At 37.5% G+C, this 16,588-nt stretch overlaps 1 protein-coding gene across 1 annotated transcript; it reads right to left on the minus strand.

Moving 5' to 3' along the window:
• Nucleotides 1-9,478: 9,478 nt before the first annotated feature.
• LOC142061094 (leukotriene B4 receptor 1-like) lies at nucleotides 9,479-12,056 on the minus strand. Its single transcript, XM_075101673.1, has one exon. The coding sequence runs from the start codon at nucleotides 11,896-11,898 to the stop codon at nucleotides 10,888-10,890; it is 1,011 nt and encodes a 336-aa protein (XP_074957774.1). The 5' UTR covers nucleotides 11,899-12,056; the 3' UTR covers nucleotides 9,479-10,887.
• Between the last annotated feature and the right edge of the window lie 4,532 nt (nucleotides 12,057-16,588).

Consider the following 16,588-nt stretch of genomic DNA (forward strand, 5'->3'; position numbering starts at 1 on the left):
TGTTATTATTTCTCTCTTATTCCCAATCCAGGAAGCCACTTGCAAAATCCTACTAAGTTTAATTCCATACTAGTTTAAGAAGTCTACCTTCCTGAAATAGCAATTCTATAAAAAGCCAGCAAAGCCTTTTAATAATAAAATTCTTGAAGTATTTTGCCTACCTGTGCAGTATGTCGATAATTTTGTCAGACCTATACTTAACTATGGTAATATATTATTACACTTTTCTAACTCTTACCCTGACACTTGTTGTGTAGCCTTGGGTACTTCTCTTCACCTTCCATTTTCCTATCTGTAAACTGGGAGTAATAGCACAGCCTAGTATCATAGCACAGCCTCTGTCAGTGGGGCAGAGGGTTTTTGCTTGCATGCAGGTCATCAAGGCAGCATCTGTAACCCATTCTTACCTTTGCCTTGCATTTTGAGCATGATGTGATTTCTAGAGAAATGTTTCATATTAAATACAAACCTGAACTCTTTGTACAGAATCATCAACCATCTGAAGTTTCTAGGAATGTGAATTCTACTGGAAAAAACACAAAGGAAAATCTTCTCTGAGATACATGCAATATTGGAGCATTAAAAGCAGTGCCCTCCTGACCCCCAGCTTATACCCTAAGGCAGTAGACAGGGTTACTTTGTGTCATTGCCTTAGCTTGTGTAACTGGTCATAAAATTAAACCATTTTAGAATTCCTGCAACACTACTTATTTCCATGAATACTTGCACCCCTGGTTTCCATAGCCCAGTTATAAACTTGGTAGAGAAATATTTCTTTACTTTTACTATCTTTCTTATTATGGCATCCCCCTATTGCTGATTGAATGGAGTCTCCTCAATTCTGTTAACCACTGCAAAGAGGCAATTTTCCATTTCCTAAGCCTCTTTTTATACAGGTTAAAAACCTGCTTGCTTAAAAAAAGTATTTGTATGCTGTATTGGTTTATTTGCTGTCCTGTAATAATTAATTACACATCCAGAGTTAGTGTTTAAAGAACAGTTTTTAGAGATAGATAATTAACTCTCCAAAGCAGTTCATGATGTTATAGAAAAAGAGATAAATTCTTAGGTTTTCCTGCCATTGGATTTTTTAGTAATTATTATTCCTTTAATAGACCTCTCTGAAGAGCTGAATAAACGATAATATTAATCAAAATACGGGAAGTTGCTAGCTTATGAGGCTAATCTTTATCTTCTGATTCAGAAAAACCAAATTAGGTTTCCCTTTTACTTTACAGAAAAATAATGATCTGAGGCATGTTTCCACATCACAGTTACAGACTACACCAGGGATCAGAGACACTATTGTACTTCTCCTTAAACAGGAATGACGGTGACCTACTTTGCATATGGAAAGGGGAAGAAGTAGAAAGAAAAGGAATTGGTTTTGGCTAAAGCAGCTAAGTTGAAAAGTAACCCTATGTTTACACTTAGCCTGAAAGTACCAACCTTCACTTCCCAAACTTATCAATGCCACGCTTGGTGTGTTTAATTTTGCCTGTAAATGTAGAAAATTAAAAGGGGTTTTCTTGGCACACAAAAAGTCATACCAGGAGTGTCTGGGTAAAACCAAATGGCTTGTGGTTAGAGTTCAAAGCAGGTGATGCCTGGTTTCCTTGTGACCTGAACTCTGTCGAGGTAAGTGAGTGCACTAATTAGTGTCCACTAGATGCACAGTCCTTACTCAGGGGCAAGAAAAGAAGAAGTAGATAAAGGGGAGGAAGAGAAAAAAAGATAAAATATCTCACACTGCCCTGTGTGTGGATAAAATAAACATATGCAGCACTCTGGTGATGATTCAAAATGACCTCCAAAGTAGGTACAGACAGTATAACTTGGAGCTAAATAAAGTAAGAATAGGGAAGGAGCTTACATTTGTGAAATCTGTGGGACTCTGTGGATCTTACATCTGTGGATGATTGTACCCAGTATTTAAACCATTAAAGAAGATAATTTTACTGTAGTCAGAGTTGGTTTTATTTTAGGTTGTATGTGTTGCCATTGTAAACCCTGTTTTCAGATCCACAAAATGTTGTCAGACTTTACAGCTGACTTATGTCCACCTAAGTCTTACTGTTTTGTGGAGCATGTATGCAAATGTGGTGTCTTATGTGCCCAGGGAGGTTATGCAGTCTCCCTTGTTGACCTCCAGAGGTCTCTTCCAGGCTCAAAGATCCTGTAATTCTGTGATTCCATGCTTTGGATATGTATCTATTTGTCACTGTCTCACTGTGGTACTCCAACATGCGGAAAAAGAGCTAGAAATGAGTATAACTGAAATCAAACTCACTGCTGTGGAGCTGGGACGTCTGGCACAGGGTGAAGTCATATGGGCAGCAGCGTCCCAGCTCCTTCAGAAATGGTGTTTCCCAGCTTTTGTAAACATTTAGGAACTAAGCAACTATAACAGCAGCTGAAGCACAGAAAGGGGTGTTATCTCCCCTAATGTAAGGAAGAATGTGTGTGTGAAGACAGTGTAAAATAGATGGTGCTGTCAGGTCAGCTTGGGCTAGAGGCCTGCTCACCTCCCTCACCTATTGGTAAAAAAGGCAGAAAAATGCTCTGCGGGTTCTTAAACAGTTTCCTTCCCTTTGATATGGCTTAATACTTGTGGATAACACCAGTAATTTAAAACATTAAAATAACATCACTACCTCTCTGTGTAACTATAGGTGTGCCTGAAACTATTTATGTGTGTAAAGTCATAGAGCGACAAGGAAACATGTACTTTATTGCTAACGCAATATGAATTTGATGCTTGGGAAATGCATAATTAGGTTTTTAAACACATACCAAGCATTTTCTCTTTTCTGCTGTTGTGCTCAGGACACTAAACATTTAACTTTATTCAATCAATGGCATTCATCTAAACGAGATGAAAGATCATATCATATGGCCAAGCTGACAGTTACACTGGGCTATTTAATCATCTGGTTAACTCCAGTCAAAGTTCAGTGATCCAAAGCAGGAGAAATTCTCAGTGCAGTTTGTGACAACATCTTTGTGATCAGAACAGTGTATGCTTTTCTAGCTCCTTCCCTTATAGAATTTCCATGTATTTCCAATGGTGAAAATTTAAGACTTCATTTTCTGTATCTCAGAGGAAGCAAAATACCTCCCTGTGTTTCAGACACAGAGAAACTGTGATAAGACTTGAAGACTTAAGGAAAGAAAAAGGGTTAGATGTAGAAAGCAGACTCTGAAGTTCTTACATTAAAATTATTCTTCAGGTGTAATACTAAATTTACAAGAAACATAAATAGCAGTGAAAAAGTGGCAACCTTGAAATGCTGAATAGCAAAAAGAACATAATCTTTTCTTTGAGGCTCCCCCTCCTTATACAAAGTTTCCCAACTTAAGCCATTACATAAAATGGCAGTTGAGGCTTGTGGGCATTACTCGGTGAGTAATTTGCATTATCCTGTTCTTGTTCTTTGGTGTTTCTGTTGCTGCTGAGATTTTATCTAGCCCCTGACTGCACCAATAACCCTTAATGACCCTGATTAGCTCCGCCTGTGGTCACCACTCCTCAGGTCCTGGACTCCATATAAACTCAGGCCTGGACACTCAGCTCCTACCTGAGCTATGTTGTTGGTGTGGCTGTTTTGAGTTCTGCCACAGTCATGCTTGTGATTGGCCATGTACCTTGTTGATACAGGCCCTGATCTGTGGACTGACTTCCTGGCTTGTCCTCAGCCCTGACTAACTACTGTGGTGGTCACTGGGCTGTATCTGATGCTGGGTACTCTCAGTGGACCCAATCCTGACCCTGACATATGGATCAACATCCTGGCTTGATCCTTGGACCAGTCCTGTCTGCATAACAACAAACAACAGGAGCCCAGAGTGAACCCACAGTGAAAGACCATCTTCAATTTTTATGTTACTTTAGTCTTTACAGAGCAAAATAAGGTGTGTAATGTAAAATGGCTGGGGTTTAGTGTAATATACAATGCAAGTCTCGGGGGAAAGACATGGGTAGAACCCTTCAATTCATGAGCCCTTCTTCCTAGAAGTTCTTGCAAGAAGTTCTTCAGCAAAATCAATTTCTTCTGAGTCTGATCTTTAAAAAGTAGGATTAATCAACTAGTATAATGCTATTCAATGTGACAAATGTAAGAGGATTAAGCCAAGCCTTGTTCACAGACAGACTCTAAAAGCATTGCATACAGAAACGAAACATTGCAATAGAGAAAAAGGAATTTGGAATCAAATCCCTTTGATTCTGTTTTCTTCTTTATTCTTAACACTTCTTTTTTCTTAAAGGCAAAGCTTTTGTGATTTTCTTATCATGGACATCTTTAAGACTGCAAAAACTATCCCTAATTTTATCAGAATAAGGTCAAGACCCTTTGAAACTTTTTGAGAGCACCTCAAAACTACCAAGAGCCTAGAAATCAATACTACCACCTGAGATGAGATGTGAGCTACTCAAATTCAAGAGTCAGAGTCTAGCTCAACATGCCTATTGACTGTTTTGTTGGAAAAAACCCCAAAAAGTTATTTTCAGCTTAGGCTTTTCAAAACTGGCGTGAGGTAATTATATTGTCAGAAATTCTCAGCCTGCCTAATTTATGCAATGTTTGAAATAATGTGGGCCTGGCTGCCTCAAGAGTAAGAAAAGAACCAACTAGATCACTCTGAAATGAATAGGACTTGGATGCCTAATACACTGTTGTGGTTTTTTGTGAACATTTCTGTCTCAATGACCTGAGCCTTAAATTATGGTTCACAACTGAAACAATGAACAAAGTGCCTCACCAGTTGTTTCCACGACTTTAATAGTACTAAAATTAGGCCTAACTTTTTTAAAAGAAAGAGCCACATGGTGGCAGGAGAGAACAAGGCATGTAAAAAAATTTCTCCACTAAATGCTTTCTTCACTTTTAACTACATAATGCTCCCTTCTACAGCGTAGCTGAAGGTTCATGGATGTATTGTTAAACCTAATGAACACGTACGTAATTAATTAGTTACAATGTTTTAAAAAATGTCCATGACTTCTCAGTTTCTGATACTACTCACCAAGTTCAATAGGGAATTATACAGTGAATGTTAATACTATAATGACTGTCGAAGTTATGTAGTACAGTTAAGATATGGAAGCTGCAACATGTTTTTAGAATGCCGACATTGCCACACCTTACCATAGCATGAGGTGTCAATGACTAAAAAGACCTTCACATAGCTGTTTTCCTATTGTCATTTTTACGGTGACACTACCAGGTTAATGACAGGCCATAAATGGTGCTTCAAATTCATAATTCTCTGAAAATAAAATATTTAGCCCTTCATTTTCTTTGTAATGTGCTACATCATGAACAGGTTGTATAGCAGGTCTGCTATACAAAAATGAAAAGTCAGATTTTTCACATTAAGATCTACCAAGAGTAGTCCAAACTACTAAGCCTCTGATTTAAGACCATCTGGACATACGCTTCACTTTATGGACTTTTGTAGTTACAATACAGTAATGTTTCTAGACGTCTTGCTACAGTTAGCACTGTTTTCTAGTTAACAGCCAATGGAAATAGTTGTGCACTTAGCTGTACACACTGTTAGTACTTACACAATTGCAGCCAAAAATGGAGTTACCTTTGCAATCAAGACACAGTTCGGGTAGCTGATTTCTATTAAATTAATACGTGGATTTTGCAGTTGTAGCAGATGTATAATCTTCCTAACTTAAGAGTTGTGACTCTTTAACATGTACTGGAAGACTTTATAGCATCCTTCCCATTAATTCCATCACTTAAATAACTGAATTCATAAGTTCCATAAAAATAATTTTCTTCTAATCTGACCCTTTTTTTTCAACTTAAATTAATCTAGTTTAAAATGTTGAATCCTTGCTAGGAACCACCAGCATGACTTTTAAAATAATTGATTTAAGGGGAAAGAAGACATGAGGAACCAAACAGCATATGATTCTATTATCTCTACACCTATCAGTGCAAGAATTTTTAGTACTGTAAACAGTGTTGTAAAGTTTCTGAAATCCTAGCGGCCATCATCATAGCCCTGGTCACACTCAACTCTTACTGCTGACAGGAACAGCATAAGCTACTCACCTTCTCAGAGGACAGGGTTATGTCTCTCTAAACTGTGTTTTATTGGATTTTTTCTTTAACCCATTAACAACCCGTGGAGATCTAGCTGAGGAGTTTTCTAATAAAGAACTGTTTTAGCGGTTAACTGCTCTGACAAGACAGCATTTACAAAAACCTGAAACTGCCTTGCAACAGAATAGTTCTTACTTCCCTCTCTGGTCTCTTTGTATGCTCTGCTTTCATAGCTGAACTTCTCAATTTCATTCTATGGTCATATTCTTCCTAATAATCTTAACTGACTTATTTCTCACTGCTTTTCCACACCAATCAAATATAAAGTTTTCGTTACTCTTCCCTTTTCCCTATACGTGCAGAAAAGGGAGTAATGCAAGAGTTGCAGGATATAAAACTAGAGAAGAACTTCACCTTTGTTAATACTGACTAATTCTGCCTCTTTTACAATATTTATTATGGATCAGACTCTTGCTTGAATGTGAAAGAATCTGCATGCCTATGTAGTCTCCATGCCATCTGTTAGCTTCCAGGTTCTTTTACTCCTTTCACCCAAGTCCTGCATGCAAATCTTTCTTTTAGTCCTGTTAATACTAATCCTAAGAGTGCCATAAGTGCAGTCTTAACTGTCTTTAAAATATCTCTTAACTTTTGGTCTACTATTTCCTAGACAATGTTCTGCTGATTTTGTTAAAGAAAAAAATCATTTTAATATAATGCAGTTGCCCTGTTTCTGCCTGCAAACAAGGATCTCTATGATTTCCCTTGTGTTACCTCTTAAATTACAAGTTGCCTCTAAATATCCACAAAGCTCCACTGTTTTAATCAGGCCTCTGTAATAACTATTTTATCATGTTGCTTACAGAAAACTTTTGATGTTAGCAGGTTTCAAAAGGTGTGAGACTGATACTTTTTCTTTGCATTCTTTTTTTATCCTTCTTGTTTATTGGCTACGTATGGACTAAAAATACTTCAGGCTGTCCTTCAATCCTGTTAATACAGCATGAATTCACTTTATGCAGCACCTACTAGAGTAAATGTGATAAATTCCTGATGTATACCCATGGAATGTTCACAGCAAGTTTCAGGCTGGGTAAGACTTCAGTGTTAGAGATTAATGTTAGAAGATTATTAATTTTTACAAACATGAGAAATTTAAACCACCTGGTCACCTTCTAGTACTCAGTGTTCTAAGCAGTGTTGCATTGATTCCACATAATGTTCCCTGTGCTTCAGTGTAATCTGAGGTGATTTGACTCAGGTGACTGAAGTGGCCCTCTCTTAGCTCAGCCTTCTTCCTTGCTGTGTCATGAGAAATAGCTGGACACTGAAACTACAGAGACAGACTTCATAAACAAGGATGGAAGAGTTAAGAAGTAAGAAAAATAAGAGGAACTCACATGACACAAAACCTCATTTTTCTCAGAAGGGTCTGAGCATCTCAAGAGTTACTAGTAAGACTGCTGTCACCGCCAAGTCACTGCTTTGAACTAGCTTGAACAATCAAAGAAAGTCTTTGCCTTCTATCAATCTTCCAATATTATCTGTAAGATGGGTATGTAATGTAGTCAACAAAAAATATGAAGTATCACCATCATAAGATGCAGCATTTTGGACCAAATCTATGCTAGGTCTTAGGTTTGGCTGGGATTCAATACTTTAGAAGACATGAATATCCACTGTCCATTGGCTGAATGGGCCTGTTGGAATCCGTGTAGTTTTGTGATACAGCATGTTAGCATAGATGAAGTAGTAAATCTTGCTACATTGATAGGCCTGATATGTACCTGTTAAAGGAAGAAGCAGTCAACCAAGGAGCTTATACTCCTACCTTGATTCTTATGGACCCCATTACATCATGGCTGTGTTCCCCAAAATATTAAATCAGAGGAATTTAATCTGTGCATACAAACGTTTGCAAAAATTAACTGTTTGCTCTGTAGAAAAGTGAAGTTAGTTAGGGTTCCTGTTTTAGCATCTTTTACCAATCCTTATAAAGCTGTCAGAAGAAACATAGTTCTTAAAGATGACTGACTACTGGAAGCAGCTGTCCAAGGCCACTAATACAAACATAAGAGGACAGTTCTAGCTCCTTGGTAGACTGCATGTTTTACAAGTACTTCAGTACTGCAGTTGTGAGTAAAAAGCAGTGGAGAAAATGTGTGAATCGAATATTAAGGCAGAAAATTTGTGCTCTCTACTGTCAAAGCACAGAAGTAGAAATTAGCTAATGTGCTTCTTTTTGGTCTGTTGACCATAAGAAACACTCTCATTGTTTAGTTAACTTAGTTCAGGTCTCTATACTATAAGTACTGTAATTTCAGTGGAAGAGCAGCACCTGGTAGAAAGTGATTCTGAATCCTCAGAGTAACAGCTTTCAGTTTAAGACTGCCTTAACTAATCATTTCATTACTCCCTGGAATGTGCTCACTGATCTGTGGATGTTACTAATTCCCTTTTTAAGATTCCTGGATGTTGGGCAGGACACAGCCTGAGCAGTAAAGTTCACTAGTCTGTGAGAGACAGGATAAAAAGAAAAGAAAAAAGGTCTCACTCACTAATCCTTATGCATTGGCTTAAAGAACCAACCAAACTAAAACCAAACACCACTGCAGTAGGCAGCATTGAACAGACTATATTATCTGGCCACTGATCCTTTTATAGTCTGTCCTGGGTTAGGCATAGCTGAGCATAAGGCACTTAACATGCTGTCAGTGCTCCCCGAAGGCCTGAATAGCAAATGGCATAAAAAAAGACCACTTCATTCATGAGGTAGATGATACACACACAGAGATGGTTAGGGGTTTAATCCAATTCATAACAAGAAAATTGATTATAGCTAGGTATAGGGCACAGACTGATAGAAAGGAAAATTCCGGTCAGGTAGCTTGTACTGAAGTTTGCCTGGGTCTTTTCCCAAGCTGTAAGCTGTGAAATGCTTGGCTCCTTGTGGCCTAGAACTCTAGTTCAGTTGCAGTGCTCATGTGCTTATTATCTCCTCATCTGCTCTATGTTGTTGTTGAATAGTGAGCGACTCCTATCTCAAGAACATACTGGGAAATACAGCTTCACTTTTTTAATGCAGTAGGTAACTAAAGTTGCTGCTTTTATTGTAAGATAATGCCACATTGCTATATTGGCTATACTAATAGCAATTAAAGAGCCATTAGTGGGGTGAAAAGAGTGGTAGGTGGATGGGGTAAAGTCTAAGGGATTTCATCTGCTGCTTACTCTTTGCTGCAAACAAGGTCTTGCTAAACTTTTATTTAATTTCAGTGAAGGAGTCCTGTTGATGGCAAGCTCTCTGTGGTGTGGACTTTTCTCCTATTGAGAAGAAAAAATGACTTTTTCATAACAAGCAGGAATAACAAATACATGTGCAAAGTTTAGAGAAATATTCTTCCATTAAAAGGTAAGGATTTTACTTCCCCATATTTATTTCAGTTTACAAGATAAATTAATACAGCTCAAATATCCTTGGTTGTTACACAATCAGATTTTGAAAATTAAGTTCTAGTTAGTATTTGTAATTTCTTTGTAAAGATGAGTAACATAACTCTTTAGGAGCTGCCCAGAACAATGTAGAGGAAATTACAATATATTTCTTAGTAAGCAGTAATTATCTTGATCTTATTACAAAGCATTGACTTAAACATCAGCAAGAGTAAGCATAAAAAATGTTAGGCATGATTGAAATAAAAAAAACTTCAAAAGCAAACACTTGATGCCATGCAGTTTTTCCACAGTGAATTTCCACACATTCACAAAACTAAAATAAGGTCCTTGCGCTAAATGTACTGGTTTCTTATGGCAAAGTCCAGTCTATTCTACAAGAGAAGAAACAATAGTGCTTTTATTTGCAAGGTGAAGTTCTTACGACATTAGACACTTCGTACTGCTACCATAATTTTTGTACACATAAAAAATAGTTGCAAGGATGTCTCCTTCCCTCCCACCAGAGCCTGATCCAATTCCTCCATAATTTAATAGACGTCTTGGAAGCTTAAGTGAATCAAACTTTTTGAGGATACTCATAGTATGTATATTTAATATATCACTAGTTTAATTGCCACTGAAGCATGCAATGTATTTGACATCAAATATAGCATGAAGTCTGTAACTATGTTTGCCATACAAAACGGTATTCTTGTACCTCCTGACTTTTTTCTGAAGAGGCACAACACACTTCACATTTTACTTGTTAAAACCTATTAACACAAGATAATTCAATAAATGAGCCTGACTCTGTCAACAACCCTTATTAATTTCAAACATAAATAAAGCAATGAATAAAAATAGCTTTATATTTTCCATCTACCCAAAAGAGTTTTATGTGTTGTTAATATACTTTATAACCATTCTTACCCATATCAAGAATTTAAGTATGCTCTCTTAAAACTTCAGATTATATAAGGATTTTTGAGCATCTAACAATTTTGTCTGAAGGAAAACTTAGTTTTAAACTTTCAAAGCTTCTGTTTTCCACGTACAGTCCTTTTCTGTTTTCTGCACACAGACTTTCTAGAAATCACAAATAATTTTAATGGAAAGTAGAAATGCTGTATTCCTTACACTTTGAGCTTCTAGCCACCTTGCTGATGTTCTCAGCACCAGTGAAACTGTGCTAATTTCACTGTATGGCTACTAACTTAGGAACTGAACTAGGCTGGCAATGCCAATTCTTTTGTAACACACAAAACAAACCCTAATAACTTTTACCTGTCTCTAGGTTTACTTGGACTGCTTAGTAAATGAAACGGAGAGTATAAGGAGGAAGGACTACTGAAGGAATGACAGCGAATCATGTTATTCATTATGTTCCTTGTTAGAGATTTTCTGTGCTTTCTACAGTATCTTCTTGTTTGGTTACAACCAAGCCTTTTTTCTTGTCTTCTTCTGTTACAGTCTGACTCATCTGTTCAAACAGCTTTGATATCTTGGCAAACCTCAGGTGATTTTGAAATCTTTGGGCAGCAAAAGCATAAAGTAGAGGGTTAATACAGCTACTGATGAATACAAGTGCTCCAGAGATGTACACTCCTCTGTCTACAATTTCATCCAGTGCCAAAGACATTTCCTTGTTAGAGGGTTCTATCTGAATTGAAATAATGTCTAGGATGTTAAAGAGATGATGAGGGAACCAACATAAAATGAATGCCACCACAATGCTGGCAATGAGCCGTTCCGATCGGTGTTTAGATTGGTAAGTCATTCTGCTTATTCTTCTTGCAACACACATGTAACAAGTGCAAATAATTAAAAAAGGTATTACAAAACCTGCAAGAGTCTCCAGCAAAAGATATGACACTTTCTGTTCATTAGAAGAGTAGTTGCGACATGTGCATAGTAGTCCACCTTTTGTTTCTTCTGTCTCTTGAAATGGAATGACAGAAATGCCAAAAATAATAGACAGGAACCAAATGAGGAACATGATTAAAGAAATCTTTTCTTTTGTTTTGTATCTTTGAATTGTGAAAGGGTAAAACACAGCCATTAATCGCTCCAAGCTCAGTGCTGTAATTAGAAATATACTAGCATACATGCTGCAGTAAATAATGAAAACCAGTATTTTGCAGAAGATGACTCCAAAAACCCATGAGTCAGCAAAGGAGTAAATCCAAATTGGTAAAGTAATCAGTACAAGGACATCTGCAATGGCCAGGTTCAAGATCAGCAGGACTGAAGGAGATACTTGCTTCATTTTTGTACAAACAGTCCAGATGACGATGCAATTTCCAGGGGTCCCAATAATAAATGACAAGCTCAGTATTATGCAGACGACTGACCTCACAATATTCCACGTCAGGTGGACACTGCTTTCCTCAGCTTCACTCATTCTGGAAATTCCTCAGTTCTTCTTGGCTACCAATATCCTCGGTGCTTTTATCTGCTTTTATGCTGAAGGTGTTAGTGAACTACTTCAGAGAAAGTTCTCTAGCTGATATTCTGTAGACTAATATGGCGTATGAGCTCACATCCTAATGCTTGCTCTTACAAACATCTGACCACATATGTCAGTTCCTGTTCTTTAGGAAGACAGTGTCATTTATGCATACAAAGCAAAAATAAAAATACAGTGCAGAACCTGACTTTGCTTTCAGTTGTACATGCATCATACTTCAGCAGATTTTAAAGCATGTTTGTGTCTTCAAAAGTGTCCCTGTTTAAAGAAGCTTGTTACTTTCTTAAAAGTACTGATCTAATCAACGGCTATGACGAGAAAGAAACCCTCTTTATCCTGTTCTACTCTTGTTTGTAAGAATAACTCAACATTTTATTTTACGAAAGCCAAAAAAAGAGGTGTAGCAGATAAACCACAAATGTGTATTATAAGTTTGGCATGAAATTCAGTTCAAAAGCATAAAAAACTCTGCTTACTGCCTTCATGTCATCTCTTTTAATTCTGCAGAAAGCAGTCAATCATGCTTTAGAAACATGCTGGCAAAAAGGAAATGAACATTTGTCCTATAGTGAGACTATACTGCTACAATAACGTGGGTGAGAGTTGTACTTCTAAATTTCTGGGAAATTGCAGTCCTTTAGCCAAACAATAACCACCAGAATAGCCTGGGTATAGGGTTACAGGAAGAAATGCTCTGTGTCAGAGAGAAAATATATTATTACATTGTCCTCCTGCTGTGCCTGCTGTGACTTTATGTCCTATGAAACTTAGTAGTCAGTGCAGTATTCGAATCCTGTGTGAATCCTAAGTTCTTCAGTGTCTGGCCAAAGAATATGAAAATATTTTGTTATCCTGATGTCAAAACATCTTCTTTCGGAGTTCATTTCTAAAAAGTTAAAGGAGGAACTAAAACAGCAGCACCAGCAGAAATGTTAGAGAGTCACAGAAGTGAAACTCAAGGGTATTTTCGATCAAAAAAAGATGTACAGAAAAAAGGAGTTACGCACAGCGCTCTCTCTTAACTTTAAGACAGTGATACGGCCTATTTCCGTAAGTGTTCAGGTAGACTTTTACAAACCTGTCAAATGTAGGGCACAATACTAACTTGAAAAGTATCTTTCACCATGGAAAAAGGATTGTAACACCACCCCCCCCAAATCAGCTTAGCTGTTTTTGATCTCATAAGAGTATAATGAGATCAAAAGCAAATCCAGAACTTCATTGAAGTCAAGTATTATATCTTCAAAATACTCTTTGTGTAATAAAGATTTTAATTTGGATTTAATCTGGTACATTATTCCAGTTCCTTTTATTTTTATCTACATTTAGTAGAAATTGCGTAGGGGAAAAAACCAAACCAGTACTTTGTATTCTAAAGAGAATTTCTGAAAACCGCTTGTGAAAATCAACTAATGAAAGGAAATGCTGGGCAATGTCTCTTCTTCTAATGAAATCACCTTTATACACATCATTATTTCTACAGAAGTAACTTTGGAAGGGCTCTTTATTACGTTATGGACAGTGGCATACCTAGATTGAACTAAGTTGCAGATTTTTATTGGGGAAAAAAAATCACGGAGATGCCCTGTACCTCTTGTCACCCAATGCTACAGGGACAGGCAGGTCGTTTTAGGTAAAGGCTGAACCTAGATTATGATTATTGTATCACAGGCTGACTATTAAGAATTGGACCTGATCTGCAGAGGGCCCAGGTGACTAAAAGCCTAGGTAACTACAGACTCTAGATAGTAAGAAAGCTACACTGAGCACTAGAAATTCTGCTTAATTGCTAAAAATTCTGTGTAAAAATGAGCTATGCTAACTGCTAGAAGTTGTGGATAACAATAAGCTATGCTGATAATTAAAATTATTATGTTATAATAAAGCTCTAATTGTAACCACAACACTGTGGCCAGTCCTTGTTTTACCAAGGATACCTGAAAGAACCTGTACGTTCTTGTAGCATTGGGCAATAACTCTGTAAGCTTTTCCTCTTTAAAACTTTACTTTTGGTGGCAAAGAGCAGTGTTCTGTACAACTATTGGTATCAGTATTAGTATAGTCATAATTCAGTCATGTCTGGATCTGGCTGAACTTCTGAAGCATCTGCCCTCACACTTTTCAGAAACATGTTTCTCCTCTTTAGTTGAAGTTTGCTTGCCAGATGGCCTCTGCCTCTGGCTGTATCTTTCCTTTAAACAAGAAAACAAATGAATCTCAGAATTGCAGCAACAGCCTGGGATTTCTGTTTCAAAAAAAGATTCCAGACAGTTGATGAAATGCTGACTTCCTTAAGTAAGACTCTGAAGACAGGCCATTAGACCTAATATCACAGATATTAGAGTTAACATTAGCTAGGGAGCATGTTTCTGAAGAGCTCTATGCAACTGTTGGATCACTATGAAAACTTCAGACTGTTTGTAAGCTGTCTTTAATATTCTCTAAAAGATCTGACTGTTCTTTGCCAAATTTACACTGCTAGTACACAGACTTTATGGGAAATTTAACAAATATTTTCATTAACATGGGAGGCACTGTAGTATGTTCAATAACTTACTAAACACAATAGTGGCTAAACAACTCAGTATCTTACACATTCTAGTGACCAAATATGGGTGGGGCTTTTAATGTATGAACTTGCAGTCGGACTTCTGACCACATAAGCACTGGTCTGATTCTGTTTAAATAGCAGTGAAATTAGGCTGCATTTCTGTGATTAAAAAAAAGGTCTAAACCTGTTAAGTTTTTTGTCTGCACACATATTATGTCTGTTACCTTTAGATTGGCAAATAACTTCTGAAAACTCTTCAAGCTCAAGAAGTATGGACACAAGTTGCTTTTGGGGAGATTCCGAGAGGAAAGTTTTTCACACTGAGGACAGTCAACCACTGGAATAATCTCCCCAGGGAAGTGGTTGACTCGGCCACATTGGACACCTTCAAGAGTCGTCTGGACAGGGTGCTGGGCCGTCTTGTCTAGACTGTGCTCTTCCTAGGAAGGTTGGACTAGATGATCCCTGAGGTCCCTTCCCACCTGTGATTCTGTGATTCTGTGATTCTGTGAAGTCTATGCTACTCCTAAGAAACATTTTGAATAGAATTTGCTTTGCCTTAAATATCAGGGGGGTGTTTCATTCATCCTTCAGATTTTTAATTTTTCTTTGTGTGCATGCATGACCTTCCCTCTGGCGGATACTCTGTAATTTAGACTACCACTGAGCATTTTCAGACAGCTGTGTTTGGACCACTAAATGTAAATTATAATTGGTAATTCCAGCTTTTGCATATTTATTCTGAGAATCATAATTTCACTTCAAGAAGCTGAGAGTCTTTAGACTAACAGCCTCCACTCAAAGTGCATCCCTGCCTCCACACAGTAAGAGCACGCCTGTAACAATTTACAGAATAGCTGGTGCATGGGAAATCCATATTGTGCAACTTGTACGAATAGCTGTACCAAAAAGACTTTTAAAATCCTCTCTAATTTTTGTCTTCAGAAGGAACCCCTGAATGTTTGTCTAGTAAGTGATTGTAGAATAATGATAACCAAGTATCATGTATCTACTGAGACGCTGGAAACAGACGTTAGTAACCTCATTTGCCTGCTAATGCTGAAGAGAGAAAGTTACTAGTCTAAACCCCTTCATCCTTCAGTCGTTGAAATGTATTGGCAGGATTGGTATAGCTGTCTTACAACAAACTCAATTCAATGCTGTTATTAATGACAGTGTGAAGGTGACACACTTTGCCTTGATCAGAGAATTACGGGCTAGTTCATAGCAGATGTAAATGGTGCTTTCTTGATGGATGAGGAGGGTCTCCGATATAAATGGGACCTCATGGTAGTGCGCAGCAGCTACGAATGTCTCTGCTCTGCAACTACTGCAAAGGGAAGTGCAGCGTAGGAAAAGACATGTACCAAATATTTCTAAGCTCTTGCAAACACTGTTGTGACAGCAGCTCATGAGATAGCAAGTACAAATGAGAACACTCTCAGTGCTTCTTTTTCACCAGAGAAAAAAAACTTAGTGAAGACCTACCCTGGGATCAGTTCCAGAATGTAATGGAAGATGTGTACCTTGCACTATAAATAGAAAGTTTGAAATATTCTGTGCCGTGTGCATTGTTGTTAATTAATCTTCTAGTAATATTACAAACTGATATCCCTTGCCCAGCTCAGCAGCAAATAGTGACAGTTTTATATGACTGGCCAGAGAACAGATTTCTTGTTTGTTATGTTCAGGGAAAACTGCTTTAGAACTTGTGACAGGAGGAGTGCTTACAAGGCACCTGTTGTACGTGCATCAATATGTGCTTACATATTGGTACCTTTCTTACCCTAACAGAATGATCACAGACAATTAGAAGGCATTTCCAGCAGGTGTGATGCTATTCAAGTACGTGGTGAAATATTTTCCTTGAACAGACGTACCAGGTTTGTGAGAACAGAGGTGCTAATTAAGATAGTGGAGAACTAGATTTATAATTCTGACTATAACCAGGAATACAAATAACAGTTATGCAGAGATTATGGAAAAACGTAAAAATATTTTTTCTCAACATTATTATGAATGCATATAGTTTTAATTTCCTGTTGTTCATAGTACCAGCTTTAAAACAGTAAA

This window comes from Phalacrocorax aristotelis, chromosome 8, assembly GCF_949628215.1.
Source record: "Phalacrocorax aristotelis chromosome 8, bGulAri2.1, whole genome shotgun sequence".
NCBI lineage: Eukaryota > Metazoa > Chordata > Aves > Suliformes > Phalacrocoracidae > Phalacrocorax > Phalacrocorax aristotelis.

Bases quoted from the DNA above. Each gene is read 5' to 3' on its own strand.
- LOC142061094 (XM_075101673.1), bottom strand. From the start codon at position 11,898: ATGAGTGAAGCTGAGGAAAGCAGTGTCCACCTGACGTGGAATATTGTG.